General features: G+C 36.2%; 1 protein-coding gene across 4 annotated transcripts in view; it reads left to right on the top strand.

Annotated features, from left to right (window-relative positions):
- Positions 1-18,224, top strand: part of IFT88 (intraflagellar transport 88) — a 46,705-nt gene continuing 28,481 nt past the window's right edge. For 2 of the 4 annotated variants that reach the window (XM_008630992.2, XM_017730798.1), the window contains exons 1-15: positions 1-74; positions 730-823; positions 1,764-1,826; positions 1,952-2,008; positions 3,726-3,779; positions 4,145-4,208; positions 4,285-4,354; positions 5,347-5,437; positions 6,530-6,634; positions 7,738-7,840; positions 8,493-8,607; positions 8,706-8,937; positions 10,485-10,555; positions 11,233-11,319; positions 13,865-13,964. In XM_008630992.2, coding sequence (XP_008629214.1) covers positions 734-823; positions 1,764-1,826; positions 1,952-2,008; positions 3,726-3,779; positions 4,145-4,208; positions 4,285-4,354; positions 5,347-5,437; positions 6,530-6,634; positions 7,738-7,840; positions 8,493-8,607; positions 8,706-8,937; positions 10,485-10,555; positions 11,233-11,319; positions 13,865-13,964 — 1,302 coding nt within the window. In that variant the 5' untranslated portion in view covers positions 1-74; positions 730-733. The other 2 variants (XM_017730795.1, XM_017730796.1) reach the window with 2 other exon arrangements.

The raw sequence follows: 18,224 nt of genomic DNA, 5'->3' as shown, positions 1-18,224 counted from the left end.
ATCCTCCTCCTCATCCCGCTGCTGCTGCAGAGGAACCGTGCGCTTCGTCCTGGCTGAGGCTTGCTAGCTAAAGGGCATGTACTTCATGTTATCGATGAAATCAAACGTTGCCTTCTTGAGGTTTTTATGAAAACGGGTAGCAAGGCAAAGTGAGACACCTTAGTGTCTGCCCTCCGTGAGGGAAAGCCCACCAGGTGAACGCACCGTATTAGGCAGGGAAATACTGGTGCAGAAAGACTTTGGAACTCGGGCTTCTTTAATACTAGCTTTTTAAAACCATTTTAATTAAAATGGCTTCATGGCTGTAGCTATGTTGATATTAGTATGCAGGAAAGGAGGAAAGGGAAAGGAAAGGGAAAGGAAAGGAAAATTTGAAGCGAGATGAAATATCTTTCATTAGACTTACTACTGTGGTTTGGCCTATAAAGACTAACTTTAGAATATGAGTTATCTTAAACACGAGTTAGCTAACAGTGGAAAGATACCATTCTATAAGTAGTAATGGGGTTACTTGTTATTGTCATTTAGTTTTAATGATAAATACCTTCAAAACAATTTTCATAACTGGTATAAGTACAAACAAAAATATAAATCCATGAAATGGTGCCATTCTTTATAGGTGAGTCCTAGTTTTTATGACTAATCAAACTACTACTGTTTATATTTTGCATTTTTAAATATTTATATAAAACCACCGAGATAACATTTGGCATGTTAAATGTTTCACAGAAAAATGATGCAAAATGTGCATCTGGCTCCTGAGAATAATGAAGATGATCTCTATTCTGGCTACAATGATTATAATCCCATGTTTGACACAAAGGTAAAATATTTGCTCTTTCCCATACATAGAATTTTAACTTAGAAGTATGAAAACTTATGGGTACAGTAATGTACAAGTTTACAACTGCTTTGAAGTGAAATTTATTTAGCAAGAAACATGTGAAGTTTCTCAGAGATCTTCTTGAATAGTTAATTCTTTGGTAGCTTTCTATTCCAGTGAAATACTTGTGCAGATCTCAACTAATCTAAGATGCTGTAGTGGTTAGAATTTATGAAGTATAAAATCAGAATTATATGTAGGCACATTCAATGGGGTGTTTCCCAGGTTGTGTGCAGCAGAAAGTTTTCTGACAAAAGAGGCTACTGCGTGATCAGTAGGTCATTGATTTCCTACTGTGCTGCTGCTGGAGGAGCTCACAGTAGGATGGAATCCTGCAGGTCTCTGTGCGATTGGGTAGAGCATCTGGGATTTCTTAAAGTAGCCCTGCAGACCACTTTAGGGTAACTGCTGGTGTGGTGGAGGTGGGACAACAGTGATATCATTTGGTTGAAACCCAGTAGCAAGACTTGACATCTTTTGTGAAATCCCAGTGCCCAGTTCATGGGAGTTGCTGCAGGACCTGAGAGACATGAGCTGTTTTAATGTCTCGCATTGCAGTTGTTAATGTCAAAATTCAGAAATACCATAAGTAATAAGCATTTGGATGGAAAAAAAAATCCTGTTGTATTTTATTACTTCAGCTCTGTTTCCTCTGTGTGTTTTTAGAAAATAACAAGTTTTTACATTTCCTAATCTAAAATACCAAAAAAGAGAGACAAATAATATAATTGTAAAATCTGTTGTTCAGTTATCTTCAAGTCAAGTATTTTGTGAAGAATATTTGATTGTTTACCTATCTGCTTTCAGTAGTCTGAAGGTTGTGGAACTGTGAGTTTGGGTGTTGTGGTTTTAAAAGCATTGATGTCTTTATCTTTTCTAGGATTTAGAAAATGATGTAGCTTTTCAACAGGCAGCAAGAACAAGTCATGGAAGAAGACCCCCTGTGAGAACCTTTTAAAACACTTTGCATTAATGTAGATCATATTATGTAGAAACACTAATAATTGACACATACAGTTTTTAATTTGTGGGGTTTTTTTGTTTGGTTCTTTTTTTTCTCCCACCCAGGTGACAGCCAAAATTCCTGGCACATCAAGTCCAAGACCTCTAGCAACTGGATTTGGGGCAGGTTTTTGTTCTGTTATATCCTTAATGAAAATGTCATTTACAAAAAAATATATGTACCATTTAATTCCATGCACAAAGTGAACCCTTTTAAATTAAGGATTTAATTCCAGTGAGCTGCATCTATTCATTAGTTTTAATTCACAACTCTGCACTTGCTCAAGGCATGGTTACTGGTTGTTTTTCTTTTCTCCTGAACCATGCTGCAAATCTTCTGTACTGCACAAGGCATTAGAGTCCAAGGTATTAACCAGGTTCCCTTGCAGGGGGAACTGGGCTTGGGAAAGTTTTCTGGAAATTAAGGTGAAATCAAGTCTTGAAGAATACAGGCTCTGAAACCCCTCTAGTTGAATCAGAAGAACTTGGTTGTGTTTTTGGGTATACTTAGCCTATTGTAACTCTTAACAATCCAGATTAAAATGCCCCTTTATTAAAATAAATTTTTATATCTGTTAGCCTGACTCAATAAAATTTGAAAAACAAATGCTTTTGGATATAATGTTCCTTAATTTTATGACAAAAAAGGGACAACAAATGGCTGTAGATCTCATGCAAGTTTGCTGGCTAACAATTTCAAGAACACCTGAATTCTGTTACGTCACTGAAATACAGCCTTTACTCTGAACCTTCTGCTACCTGCTTTGGATGTATTAGAACCATGGAATGGTTTGGGTTGGAAGGGACCTGTAAAGGTCATCTAGTCCAACCTCCCTGCAATGAGCAGGGACATCTTCAACTAGATCAGGTTGCTCAGACTTTTGACACTGCTTTTTCTTGACAGTTATATTTGCAGATGTTAAGTGTAGTACAAAGCTGTAGGGGGAAAAGTTGTCTTGTTAAATGAGTGCATAAAAAAAGCACTTCCTCAGGATAATAAAGACTGAGATGTTTATCTGGAATAGCAAAGCTAGAAACTTCCAAAGCATTGTCCACTCTACAGCTCTTTATCTTTCACTCCACAGTTGCTTTTTCTACACGAAAATCCTTGCTAATGTATGTTCATCCTCAGCAATAAAAATGGAAAACAATCATGATGTGTGTGGATAGTGAATAATAAAACAGGCCTCTGAGTGGGCATTAGGGGAATACCTTTTCATGCCCTGGAACTCTGTATATTTGTCTGTTTGTATTGTATATTTGTAGCAAACTTAAGTACTTACTAATAAATATTTCACATTTATTTCTTTACATTTTTAACACTTACACAGAAGGACAGTATGTGACCTTCAGGAAATGGAAGAGATACCCGTTGACAGTTAAAAAGTGTATCTGTATTTATTGATAAAATAAATTTATATGAAAATATAACTTGAAAGATTAATACAGTGACAGATTTTATCAGCTCTACACAGAATTTTGCTGAAGTATTTTGTGTAAATTATTTGTTCAATTTAAAGGTAGCAATTTCAATAATTTAATAATGGAAAGTAGTGCTGTCTCAGATAATTTCCTATGTATTTCTTTTTAAAAGAGCTGACAGGAATATCCAAATACATAAAAAATCTTTATTGTGAATTTGTGCTAAACTGAAGTATTCAACATCTTTTAGTCTGCCAGGCACTGGAGGTATATTGCATATGAGTAAAATAAATGGGACCTTTGCTATGGACTTTCGTGAGAGTTAGCTCAACTTTTAAAATTTAGTGTTGAGAAGACATAACATAGGCTTCTTATGCTTTATGAATGACAATTTCAAACAATTTACTTATTTTTGTAGTCAAAGGCAACTTTACCTTCATCTATGGGAAGACCCATGACAGGAAATATACAGGTAAAAGTTCCAATATTTACATTTTATGTTCATTTGGAACAATGAATTTTTCTGGTAGGTGTTAGATGTAAGTATTTAGAAGTTCGTTGAGTTATACAAATTACTACACTTTTAATTTGTCCTTTTTTGAATGTAGTACTGTCAGAAAGCATGAGGGTAGTGATGTGTATTTTATTTGAGCACAGAGTTGGAAGCAATAACAGTGTAGTACTTTCTAACACTTCGTGATGTGCAATGAGTAATTTGTCATTAAAATAATATACATAGAATATATAAAAATTACATATAAAAAGATATAATTATGTCTGTATTGTCTAAAACATCATTTTTTGTGAGATTATCTTAATATATCTTCTTTATTTGAGGATGGGGTTTCTCGACCAATGACAGCAGTGCAAGCTGCAGGTTACACTAAGGCAGCTGTGAGAGGTATGGTTTGTAGAAATTGCCAGCTGCCACAGGGAGATGTTACTTTGTAGTTTTCAATACTCTGTTAATTTTGCAGGTTCTTCATTTGATCCTCTTGGCCAAGCGAGAGGTCCTGCTTCACCTCTGGAGAAGAAAACTTCAGACAGGTTTGTTCAGTTCTGCATGACATTCTTTCAAAGCATTAGCAGCAACAGAAAGCCAACCATGCGTAGAGTTTACAAACATCCAGGCAGTTACAAACGCCTTGAGGGCCCAAACTCTGAACTTGGTGGAATAGTGTCACAAACATTTGTGCATGTGGTTGGCTGACTTGTCGAAGCAGTTGCACTGACTTTCAGGAATATCTGATTTCAGTGATTTCTTGTTCTGACTAGCTCAGCAGCCCAGGTGTAGCTGTTGCCACACAAATGCTGTGATACTTACGTAGAATTGTGCAGGACCATGAAAGTGTGTGTGACAGGCAAGGAACACCATGGTTCTTGCAGCTCCTTGGGAAGAACTTGGGAGAATTTGCCTGCTCTTTCTCCCTGTTCCCTCTGACCTTAGCACTTGAGCTGGAACTTGCAGGCTGGTGCTTACGTTGTGGAGTTCACTCAGAAAATCCTTGAGCTTTCCAACACCAAAGTTGTGTTCCCCAAATGTAGCTATATAGGAATAGGGAATCCTACTGAAATGTTTGGTTATTTAGCAGTGGAAAAAGTCTGGAAGAACCACAATTTTTTGTTATAATCTGCATTTGCAAGCAATGCTTTCAAGTTGTCTGTGCAAATAAAGGTTCAATTAAGTGTTTTTAATGTGATATTTAATGTCACTAGTGTTTGATATGAAAGCTCATCTTGTTGTGTCATTACTTCTCTTGAACAAATTTGGTTTGTGAAATTTGCCTGTCTGTATTGTTCTTGTCAGAGGATTTATGTTTTCTTAGGTCTTTGTTTTCAAATTGAAAATGTGAATGTGGTAGCTTCTGACAATCTTCTCGAAGCATAGTTTCACACAATATTTTCTTTGATGGGAAAACCAGTTAGTTGTGACATGTGGTATGTCATTGTGTTGTTTTATTGAGAATATAATGTGTAGAAGCTTAGTGTTTGCAGTTACATTACTAGTGTTAATCCTTTTGTTGTTATTTTTATTTTAGTTCAGAAGAGAAGATGAGGCAGTTGGAAAAAAAAGTGAATGAACTGGTTGAAGAAAGCTGTGTTGCCAATAGCTGTGGAGACTTGAAATCGGTAGTTTTTCTGGCTTTCACTTCATTTCTGCCATTATGTGAAGAACAATTTGTATAGATAGATGTTTCAAACTAACTTGTGGTCAAGTGTTTCAAATTATTAAAATAATTTTAATTCTAATTTTGTTATGACTCTTCTAGTCTAGTGATACCTTGCTTTGCTGAAAAAAAGAGGTAGGAGGTGTATTTCTGGCATACATATTTGTTAAGATTTCAGAGTTACAAAAATTCCCTTCCCTCTATGTCCATTGACCTCTTCAGATGGGTCTGATGAATTAGTTGTACTGGCCCAGTTGTGGCCCAGGCTAGCTAGCATTTAACAGTTCCTAGATATGATCAAAGGTTACTATGGATAAGGAGCTATTTCCAATAGACAGTTTGAATGTATTTGTTCTGTTACAGAGGATACTAGAGCAATGTTGTGCCACTGAGTAGTGGCTAATTAACCAATCTATTTTGTTAGTTTTTCTTGAGCCTCTTTCATGTCTGGTCAAGAATGCTCTTGATGTCAAAGGGTTTTTTCTTATGTAGCTTGTATCAGACCATTGCAAGGGTCCTCTAGGATGTTTGTTTCTGACAAGTCCAGTAGAATATCCATTTTCCTGTGAAAGTCATCAAAGTTGCTAACTCATTATCTATAAAATAGCCAAGTTGGATTTGCCTTCTATCATACAGACTAGGAATCAAACTATATCTTGAAGTACTTCCTTCACCACTGGCTTCCAAACAGCCACCTTGAGTAGTAACCATTACTTTCTTAATCATTGCATCCTTGTGGAGGCACACAGGACTGCTAATGGCACTTGTTAGACCCGGAGCATTACTTGTACGAAGGGCATTGACACCAATCTGCAGAAGGTTATGATTGGGTACATAATTGTAAGCTAAGCAGACTTAGATAACCGTATGTCTGCTTATTGCTAATTAAAACCTTTCAGTGGGTTAGAGTGTTTTTTTCAGGCATTTGGTGCAGTCTGTGCATCTAAAGAAAATAGACATGAATATATTCTCTTCATACTTGTTTTGAATGTATTTTTGTCATCTTGAGTCAGTAAGATTCAAGGCACTGTTAAATTCTAGTATTTTATTTAAGGCTCTGGAGAAAGCAAAGGAGGCTGGAAGACAGGAAAGAGAATTGTTGAGACAACGTGAACAAATTGCTCCTCCAGAAAGTATCAACTTAGACCTTACTTACACAGTAAGTGCTTAAAAAATCTTCAGTGACTGAAATGCTGCTAAAAAAAACCTCCTGAACAGAAATGCCAGTGTTTCCTGAAGTGTGTTTATGAGTCTGTGTTGTAATACTTCTGGCAGTGTACCAGAGGAGATCCATTTGTGTCATCGAGTCCATTCCCATGCAATCTCAAGTACCAGAGAAACCATGTAGTCCACATTAAGTGGAGAAGAATTCACATGAATATCTATTTCAGATATTTACTCACATGTAAAACCTGCATATCAAAATATAGCAGATGTAGACCCTGTACTTCAGAAATAAATTGTCTCGAGAGTGTAATATGCCAAGAGGAGAAAACAGGAAAGATCAGATGCTGCCTTTAAATTTACCCATGAAGTGGCAGAGAATTTATTACATGAAATCGGATATAGTAATATTCCTGAATCTTAAAGCAGGTATCTAGATTTACATTCTGGTTTCCAAATAGTAAACTTTTAAAAAAAAAAAAAAAGGGTACGACATACATAAAAATACTTGAGGGGTTTTTAAATTCATACCCCAGGTAGTGCTTTAGAGACAATTATTAACAATTAATATATTGAATTAGGCAGGCCTGGTAATTTATTTTACCATGAAGGTCAGAGTAAAGCTGTGGAAAAAATGCAGAGGAATTTTACCTGACACCAACAGCACTTCTGTTGTGAAACAGCAGTTTGGAAAAATTCTCACTTTATAAACTGAGTGACCACAGGCATTAGGACAATTTTCCACATGTTGGGAGTCATAAATTACACACAGTTTCTGAGAATTATCTTGTATGAATATTTTTAATAACCTTGCATTATAGCATTGTTTACTTAGGTCTAAGGCCCATGTAACATGACTTTGAATGCTAGTAATTTATGTACAAAATAAAAGAATTACCTAGAATAAGTAGCTTTTAAACTTGTTTCCTCTATAATGTTTCTTTGTTCATGCAAATTGATAAAGATGGGATGCTTACAAGTGCTAAAGACAATAGTTCCAAGGTAAAATTAATTTGAAATTATCTACTATGAATTCAAGTTTATTACTGTTGAGAGGACAATATATTTTCTTGTACCTATAATTCCAATTTTTTATAGGTTCTGCTCAATCTGGCCAGTCAGTATGTTGCTAATGAAATGTATGCTGAAGCGCTGACTACTTACCAAGTTATAGTGAAGAACAAGATGTTCAGCAGTGGAGGTAGGTTATACTCCAAAGTGGATTAAAATTGGTAGTCAGGCATTCAAAATGAGGACTACATCTGCATGGTGTTGGTACACAGAGAACTCAGCCCTCATGTCTGCCAGTCAGAGTGGGTGACAGATACTCAGAGTCTCTGACTTGGAGAGCCAAACCACATTGTTATACTGGCTCATGAAGTCTTTTTTTCCCATAGACTAAGTTGAACATAAAGACAAATACATAATTTTCTCATACCACACACACCTGTGGTCTTCTCTAGTACTAATTTTTTCTCTTTTGACTTGATCTTTCTCTCCTGAAAGCTTCTTTTAGTATTTTGCATATCTTTGAGACTCCTATGGTGTATTTTCTCAGAGATGCTTATTTGCAGCTGTCTTCCTGGAGAGCACTGCACATAATCTCTATTTCATCCCTCAATTCACAATCAACATCAGAATACATCTTACATGATAGTTCTAGTCTAGGTTTCATCACTACTTCATCTTCTCTCTCATCTTCTCTTGAGTTAAATTCACAGAAGGCAGTTCTGTGCAGTATTGCTTTAAAGGGACACTGCTATCCTATAATGAATATAAATTTATTAAGGTGTTCTACTCTGTCACTTTGAAACAATTTTAAAATGTTTTAACTCACTGACTCCTTTTGATAGGTATACTGAAGGTAAATATGGGAAATATATATTTAAAACAACGGAACTATTCCAAAGCTATCAAATTCTACCGTATGGCTCTAGACCAAATTACTAGTTCCCACAAACAGATGAGGTGAGTTTCTTCTAGGAGGCATGGTTATGAAATACAAGTTTTACATACAATATGATTTATTAGTTAAAAATATAATCTAAACCTGATTTCTTACTTAGGATAAAAATCATGGAAAATATTGGAGTTGCATTTATTAAAACTGGCCAATACTTTGATGCCATTTCTTCATTTGAAGAAATAATGAGCATATCTCCAAACCTGAAGGCAGGCTTCAACCTGATCCTATGTTATTTTGCTATTGGAAATGGTGAGCAAATGAAGAAAGCCTTCAAAAACCTGATCGAAGTTCCCTTGGAAGTGGATTATGAAGACAAATACATTTTATTAAATGTAAGTTTGAAATAAATAAACTGTGTCTTTATATAGTAAGTCAGGAGAAAGAGGAAGAGATACTGAATGCTTGGACTGTACTGAATATGGAAATTGATGTGTATTTAAGTATCTAAAAGAACTTTTTTACCAGCATGAATTTAGTGTGGCAGTACTGCTCAGATGAAAAAATGAGAGAACATTTAAATAATGAGAGAACATTAAATCTTTTTTTTCCTCAAAGGATATGATGTACATAAAACCCACACCACATAATTGTTTTCATAATAATTTTGTTGAAATTCATTTGGGCTTACTTACATAGCTCACTTATTGCTTTACCATCTTCATTTATATAAAATTTTAATAAAATATTTTTAAGGTAAAATAAAGGGAGCAGAACAATGAGTGGGTTAATGCAAGTTTCCTCAAGTGAGTGCTAATAAAACTTGTAATACTGTAGTGTTATTTTACAGAAGAAAATTGTAGTGACATTTACCGATGCTTGTTTTAGTTTATTAAGACTTTGTTGGAAACTGGACTTCCTTTGACTTTCTGGGATGCTAAAGAGAGGGAAAAACAGTTAATAGGTTTAGTGTCCCTCTTAAAAGAATCCTCTATAGAAAGATCAAGCCTTTTATTTTCTCCTAGCAATCTTTTTTTTGGTGATGCAAATCTTTCTTTTTCAGTCCTAAACATCAAATATATAACTAATCTTCAAACTGTTTGCAGCTTATGAGTAGCTGTTGTTTCCTATTGTCATAGCATAAGGAAATAAAATTTAATGTATGAAGCATATAGATATATTTATTGATATATATGTACATATTTTAATACATTTAATATAATTTCTTAAATTAGAAATTATGTAAGAGTAAGGATCATTAATCCCTTGAATTAATTGAGGACTATGTAAGATCATTCATTGAAAGAAAGCCTTGAGACTGCAGATGTTAATTCTAAGGGTAGGCAAGCTATAGTTTTAACAGACATTCCAAGTTCTCTACTTTTTTATGAAGATGTCAGAGAGAAGATCACAGTTTCCTTCTGGTCTTTATTTTGTATAAATCTATGACCTATCCTCAATAAATGAGGAAAAGGGGTGGCTACCTAGCATACCCTGCATAACTTAGAGCTAACAGAGATGTGTGGAAAAAACCATAAGATGATCATGCAAGTTATTTTAAGGAGGAGGTAGCACAAGTCCTCGTCTGCTGAATATCACAAGAGTTCAGCAAATGTATATTTTTAACCTTGAGAATATTCCCACTGTGATCTGAAGCCTTCCTGGTGTGATACACGACATGAACTATGTCTGTTAACCTTAATGTGAGCTGTGACAACATACATGAGCAGAAAAACAGGATTGAAGTAGTTGTAATGCCGAATTTCAGAGTGTACGGTTAGAAAACTGCTTTAAACTGAAGCTGGCGTTTTCAAACGTGGAAAGTAAGTGACATTATAAACTATGTATTTGGCATCAGTTTATGTTTGCAGTCATATTGTCTGTAAAATAATTAAGATGTTTGTATACTGGCATAATTTGCAGTTGTTTTGTCTCCCTCCAGGATGATCTACATACGAATCTACTGATTGAAGCCATTAAAAATGACAGTTTAAGTCAAATAATACGTGAGAGGTAATGATGGACTCTATTCTTTCTTGGCTGTGGTGCCTTGAATTTTAGCTTCTGATGATTATCAGTCTTGTCACCTGTCCACAGCTCTTGTTACAAAACTGTCCTCCCAATTCTTAGGAACGGACATGCTCAGAAGAACCAGTTGGATCACTCAGTTTAGTGTATTGCCCTAAAGTAGAGTATCTACCCCAAATGTTACAGGTTACACTGCTTAAAACTTGCAGTGTTTGAGTTTTTTTAAAAAATACAGCTAGTGTGCAGGGAAAGGAAAACAGAAAAAACTAAGACCCTAATCAAGATACGGGGGAGTAGTGTTAACAGGGAGCTGGTTACATTGACTTCTGAGATTTGTCCTGAGTGGAGGAGGAAGCAAGAACATGTTTTGTTTTGGGTTTTTTTCTATATGTTTTTGAAATGGTGATGTAGAATCGTATGCAAATATAGAATGGTTTGGGTTGGAAGGGACTTTAAAGATCATCTGGTTCTAGCACCCCTGTCATGGGCGGGGACATCTCCCACTAGACCAGGTTGCTCAGGCCTCCAACCTGGCCTTGAAGACCTCCAGGGATGGGGAATCCGTAACTTCTGTGGCCAGTCTGTTCCATTGGCTCACCACCCACACAGTGAAGAATTTCTTTCATGTTTTTGTGTTGTGGTCTTGGGTTTTTTTTCTTTAGGAAATTGTTGGCAGAGGAATACATCATGACAGCTGCTAAACTCATTGCACCGGCAATCGAGACATCTTTTGCAGTAGGCTATGACTGGTAAGAGTAAAGTGAGGCTTCTTTTTGTCTAAACTATGTCAGTCTCTTGTTCTGGTTATGAAACCAGTTCATCCACAGAAGCAACCTGGGAAACACTATTCTCTGTGCATCTCAGACACAGCATCCAGGCTATTTTCAGTCTGCCCCCCAAACAAAACAAAGCATTAGAGTGTACTCTGTAATTTATCATCAAAAGTCAACTCTTAATTATACATTTTGCAGTGTTCTGAATTCACACAAAAAGAGCTTCTAAAAGTTCAAATTAATTTGAAGATTCAACTTCAAAATTGAAAAGCTTTTAAAAGTCTCAGTAGAGAAATGCTATACTGAAGGCAGTGATTGCTAGTATTTACTGTAAGGTTGAAGATATCATAATGAAGACTTGGGGTGCTTAAGAAGTTTTGATCACTCCGTAGAGTCATTATATAAAACACTGGAATCTAAATTTTAAGAAAGGTTTCTTTGAATTTCGTTTATAAACTTAATGTTTATATTTATAAACTTAATCTACCATTAAAATATTTACACAAGTGTACACAGTGATAGGCTGCTGTCACGGTTCATCATTTGGACTTTATTTTTCAATTTACGGCTTAGCTTTTGTTTTCTGTGATATTTTCTACAGCAGAATACCCTTCTCTTTAAAACAAATTCTGTTAGACACACTTCCTATAATGACAGTATAAAAATTAATAGTATAACTTTTCCAAAATTTATTTTTATCTTTCTGTTACAAGGGCTTACTTTGATATTGTTTGTATTTTGATAGCACTGGAAAACAACATGTATGCAAATGAATTTTGTGTATTGCAGGCACAATATTACTAACATATGTGTTAGTGTTTGGGTAGTGAAGAATGTTTGGTGGGAAAAGAGTCCTGTCTTTTACCTGGGGTTTATGGCCTGTTAGGATTATTCTCAAATTTTGCAGGTCCTATAATTATAATTCACTAAGAAAGCTGTCTATACTAATATGAAATAATCTCTTAGACGGACATGTATTGTCTGCTAAAGTCCACAAGGTGGTGTTTGATGGTTTAATAATCATTCTAATCTTATAATTTCCCTACTTCTGCCATTCTTAAACAGTATGTCTTGTGAAAAATTCGGTCGTTGTTTTCTAATTTGTTAGCATGAGCAAGTCAGATTTGTTTGCTGTGTCTTGGTTTTTGTTCAGAAAAACTGGAAAAGGTTGTCAGATACTCAGTTTCCTTAGTGCTACCCACAGAAGACTTGTCATGGAGTAACACTCTCAAATCTGTTCTGGCTAATTGAACAACTTCTGCTGAGATGTGTGGGATTGTTTTCTGTGTATCAGAACAGATTTAGTCTTTGTTATTTTACGCTGAGGTATTCAAGCCCAGTGAAGAAGTTTAACCAGCAGCTTGACCTTAGTTTTTCTAATTATAAACTTTATTATGGGTCCTCTGAGTATTGAATGTACTTTTAATCAAATTCATTTTATTTAGAGAAATAAAGTGGGGACAATAGTCTTCAGAGTTCATAACTTCTTACTTAAAATGTGACATAATATTGGGACTATTCTGTCATATTTCATAAAGAACAGTTGGATAGCTAGATCTCATTGCATTTTATGGTTAAAAGATGTTAAAAGTAACAGTTGAAAATGCTTTTTGATGTTGCAAAGACATCTGTAATAAAAGAAGAAATTACCAATTTTTATTACAACTTTTCCTCTAATGTAAAAGACATTTGTCTAAAGACTGTCCACATGCCAAACCAATTATAGCTGCAGGCAGTTTGTTGAATTGAACTTCTGTTGGCAAAACAGCCAACAATTAGAAGGAAAGAAGGTGGCTTTCCACCAGTTAAAAAAATAGTGAAAGGGGGTTAAGGAAGCGTCCCACAAGTTGTTCCTTTACTGTGCCCGTTTTCCAAGTGAGAGAACAGGATATGCATACAATAAATAAAGGTCTTACTTCAAATGATCAGGCAGCTTAAAGTACATCACATCAAACCCTGGAAGACAGTGGCTGTGAATGAACATCCGAACTGTCTGCTGCCTTCTGCACTTTTTTTGTAGAAGACCCTAAGCCACAAATGACTGGGGGATGGCCAGAAAGAGACTTACTGATGTCTTTACTTATGACTTTATTATTATGATGTAGCTCAGGGACACTATCTGTAGTCTCTGGCTTTGTTCACTAATCTTTTTTATAGGTTTGGTGGTATGCATCAGGAGATGAAATTTGAAAAATTACCTTACAGAATGTAGCCAAAGAAAATGGCTTGAAAAATTATTTTAGTCAGTTTTTGACATCAAGTATTGCTCAGTGGTGGAAAGTAAAGTGATATTTAGGCATCTGACTTAAAAAAAAGAGAGCAGAGATACTATAATTAGGGTAGGTTATGGGACTGAAGTATTCTTACAAGTATTTTTAATCAGAGTGCTCTTCGCCACGGTGAAGAAAGATTAGCTAAGAAGATTCAGTTCAGAAAGCAAATTAGCTGAAAGAAATATGTAACTTGGAGGCATTTGCACAGATGCATTTTGTTTATCTTCATGGCTTGCTTTCTGTTGCAGGTGTGTTGACGTGGTGAAAGCTTCCCACTATGTGGAGTTAGCCAATGATCTAGAAATTAATAAAGCCACTACTTACTTGAGGCAACATAATTTTAACCAGGTATAGTAACTCTTCACATTATTACTTTTCAATACTTTATTTGCAATGATACCTTTGTTAGCCAGAGCATATTTTTTGGCAAGGGAAAGTATGATTTATGCAAACAATAATTATTTTGGTGCTGATCAGTAAAGTAACTTTGTAAAAACACTGGCAAGAGACAAGTTTTATCTAAATGAGATTTCTGCCATGGAAGTTAGAGGGAATGCAGTGCATTTGAAAAATCAAAACACCTAAATTTAGTTGTCTTCACTTGGTGTCCAAGCTGTCATTGCAGTCAATGGAGCTGAGGTCGGTACAGTCCATAGAGCCTAGAAAGCCTGTTGCTAATCAGCATGGGGGTGTTACAATTTATATGAGCTGAATCTTTCTCTCAATTAGGCTGACTATAGTACCAGAATATATGCAGCTGCACCTGCTGTGTATAGTTACTGTTTATGCTCTGGTATTCTTGCTGTTCCCCATGTTCCGCAGCATTCCCTAAAATACTGTAAATTTTCCTTATACTTAGTTGGCTCTTCTGTTGTTCCGTTGAATACAAGGCTTGGTTTGAAATGTCAGTAGTTAGAAAACAGCTTCATCTGAACAAAAGCAAACTCAGATATCTGAAGGATTTCACTGGTTTTCTTCTAACATGCACTGGCCAGTACATTCAGTGATAGGAATGCTTGATAAGTAAGAATGGATATAGCAATCCCCAGCTGTGCACGAGTGGCAAGAATTATGAGAGACCATATACAAAAGCAAAATTAGAGCTTAAGCTGTGAATACCTGTCATCTTCTAAGGTCATTCACCTACCCACAGCTTGGAGGGATGCACACAGGGCCACATACTTGACTTCAGCCTGCTTTTACTTCTCATATTTAAGCTTTTCTGGTTTTCTGAGCAGCTCTTTCTCCTCCTGTCTGTCTTGTCCTCTTCTCCTTCCCTGTAGATACAGCAAGAGAGTTATCCTGTATTATACTGCACATCTGACTGCCCCAGCTGGCAACTAAGCACCACACAGTCTCTCACTCACTCCTTGTCCTGCTGGGATCGGGGAATCAGAAGAGTAAAAGGGAGAAAACTCATGGGCTAAGATAAAGGCAGTTTAATAGGTAAAAAAAAAAGAGCTGTGCGTGCAAGCAAAGCAAACCAAGGAATTCATTCACCACTCCCCATGGGCAGGCAGGTGTTCAGCCATCCCCAGGAGAGCAGGGACCTACCATGTCTAATGGTGACTTGGAGAGACAAACACCATCACTCCGAACGTCCCCTCTTCCTCCTTCTTCCTCCAGTTTTGTATGCTAAGCATGGCACTTTATGGTCTGGGACATCCCTTTGGTCAGCTGGGGTCAGCTGTCATGGCTGTGTCCTGTCCCAATTCCTTGTGCACCCTCAGTCTACTCAGTCATGGGGTGGGGTGAGAGGCAGGAAAGGCTTTGGCTTTACTGTGAGCCCTGCATAACTAAAACTGTGTTATCAACAGTTTCCAGCACAAACCCAAAACAGAGCCCCATACAAGTTTTTATGAAAAGAATTAGCTATCCCAGCCAAAACCAGCACATTGAAACCTTTTCTGAGATCAGGAAGCAAATTGAGAGTTTGCAAAGTTTTGAGCAAATCTGGTAGCTTTACTGATGATTTGAAGCATTTGAAGGGTGAGAATGTTACAGGTAGGTAAAAAGTCTTATGATCTCAAGAATTTATTGTTTCAATGGTAATTTTTTGTGATATCCAGTTAGTGTTCAGTATAGATTAAAAAAACTAAAATCAGTTCTCGGTGGTAAAATGAGATACAGAGATTGTTGGTGATGTTTTATGGAGTACTGCAATGGAGGGAGAGGGAAGTGTGTTGGGAGTTAGGAGTAAGGGGAGAAGAACCAGTTTTTACTTGGATTATGTGATAGAAGACCTTTAACCTGCACTGGAACTACTTAGTAGAGTGGGACTGCAGAATGGTGGTTACAGACCATCTTTATATTTGTTTTGTTCTAATAAAACTGCAGCTGACATTTGCATTCATCCTGTCTGTTGTTCATATACTTCCTAACTCACCACCTGCTCAACACACCTTTGGCTGAAGAACAAGAATGGAAATTTTTTTAAATACTCAGTTGCAAGGCTGAAGTTCTATTAATTTTTTTTTTAAATGTTTGTTTAAAAAAAAAACCAAAAAGCAGAAAAACCAAAAGAAAACAAACTAAAATCAGCTTCTGTTACTATAATGGTCTTAAGTACGGCTTCATCATAATGAATATGTTATTTTAAAACAATCCTTGCACATAAAATATAAAACTAAAGGGGAAAATTACCATGTTACATTTGTGTGTTACATATTTTAAATTTTTTAAAGAAAAACTTTGACAATTAATTTAAAAACAGAGTTCTGCAGGCTAACCATGCATCTCCTTCACATCTCTGGCAGACCCTGCTAGAGTCATGCAAGTTTGAAGTTTAACTTCTGTAAGCAAATAATTGAGATACACAGGAAGCAAGTCACAAAGAATAGTTTGGATAGTTTGTGTTTTGATTGTTGAACCTAAGTAATTGTTATTGTTGGCATTAGAAAGTTAGAAGTTCTTTAGAAATCCTTAAATGCAACTTAAGATGCAGTGCTACTTTACAAGGACAAAAGGAATATTGCCTATGGATTTTCATCCTAGGGCTTGTAGTTGCTGAAATAGTGCAAGAGACCTGCAACATAATTTACCAGTAAATGAATTTAGTTCAGTCATGTGAACTTTCATTATACATGAAAAGGGCATTTCTGTCCAATCTTTATCATCAAAGGTGCCATTTAGCAGTAAAAGCAAAGGTAAATAAATCAGATACAATAGGAAATGGCTTTTCAGAAAGTAACTTTGAACTGTAAAGCTCTAAATTCACTAGAAGTTAATTCCATGAAGAAGCAAATCTTTGCATAAGAGTAGAGTACCTCAGATACAGTAGTGTTACATCTGGAAATGTTTGGGATCATTCCCTTTTTGGAGAAAGTCACAAATATATATATATATATATATATATATAAAAATAAAATTATTATAGTTACAATTCTTACATTTCTGAGACCACAAAATCTAGAGCATAACTTTTGAAATGCTTTTCTTGATTGAAATTGGTGTGTTTTTAAGGAATTTTCTATTACTAGGAGAATACTAGGATCATTAGTAGTTCATAGTTCTTGGGTGGAATGTAGTTGACTAAATCAATGAACTACATTTAGCTGTATGTATTTTGTCATTTTACACATCATTAATACAGTTTTGGTTTTTTGCGTAGAGTAACTGCAAACTCTGTATGACAGTCAGTTGAAACTTCTCTTTATGTTTGTTTTGGTGTTTGGCATACAGTATCATGCATTTGCTTTGTTATGTAAACAGCAGCTTAAAGATTTCATGTAAAGGAGGAAGGAAACTTTCAAATTGCTAATGTCGATGGCTAAATTGTGGTTGCCACATCTGTGTTGTAATAGATGGTGGAACTGCGCTCACTGTGATATTCTAACAGTTTGTGTTCATATAAATATTTAGCATAAGTGTAGTGGTTTGGTCCAAAATACTCATTACTGTTTATCTGCTGTGAGATAAGAATTAGGAGAAATGCAAAGCAGGCACCAAACTTGAAAGAATATAAAGAAGTTTATTAACAGACCTAAAAGAAGAAAAAAAAAATTATACCACCTTCAGAACTCTCCTCCTCCCCCCCCCACCTTCCTCCTTTCTCCCACTGACAATGTTCAAAGACAACCCTTAAGATGTTCAGTCTGTTTACCACTTCCATAATAACCTTGTTCAGTCCATTTAGAAAGAGAAGTCTCTTCTTGCTCATGCTATGAAAACATTATCACAACGAGACAGCCGCCCACTTCCAAATATTGTGCAGTCCATTTAGGAAGAGGAGTCTCTCTGCCTGCGTGTGAGTCCTTTCCCCCGACTTGCAGCTTTTCCCGCAACTGCTTTCGAGGGTCCACTCTTGAAGTTTTTTGGGGTACAATTTTAAGGTTGAGCCGTTCAGAAACAAAAACAGAGGCCCTTCTCCTTCCCTGGGAGCAAAGGGTCTTCATCATCTTCATCTTTAGGACTATCTCTGGGAGCATCTCTAGGAACTGAGGTTTTCTCCTTTCCCATTTGGAGCAAAAGTCCTCATCTGGTTCATCTCTACGGACTGAGGTTTTCTCCTTTCCCGTTTGGAGCAAAAGTCCTCATCTGGTTCATCTCTACGGACTGAGGTTTTCTCCTTTCCCATTTGGAGCAAAAGTCCTCATCTGGTCCATCTCT

The sequence above is a fragment of the Corvus brachyrhynchos genome, unplaced genomic scaffold (genome assembly GCF_000691975.1).
Source record: "Corvus brachyrhynchos isolate BGI_N302 unplaced genomic scaffold, ASM69197v1 scaffold363, whole genome shotgun sequence".
NCBI classification, from domain to species: Eukaryota; Metazoa; Chordata; class Aves; order Passeriformes; family Corvidae; genus Corvus; species Corvus brachyrhynchos.
This window is presented reverse-complemented; position numbering and strand designations above follow the sequence as displayed.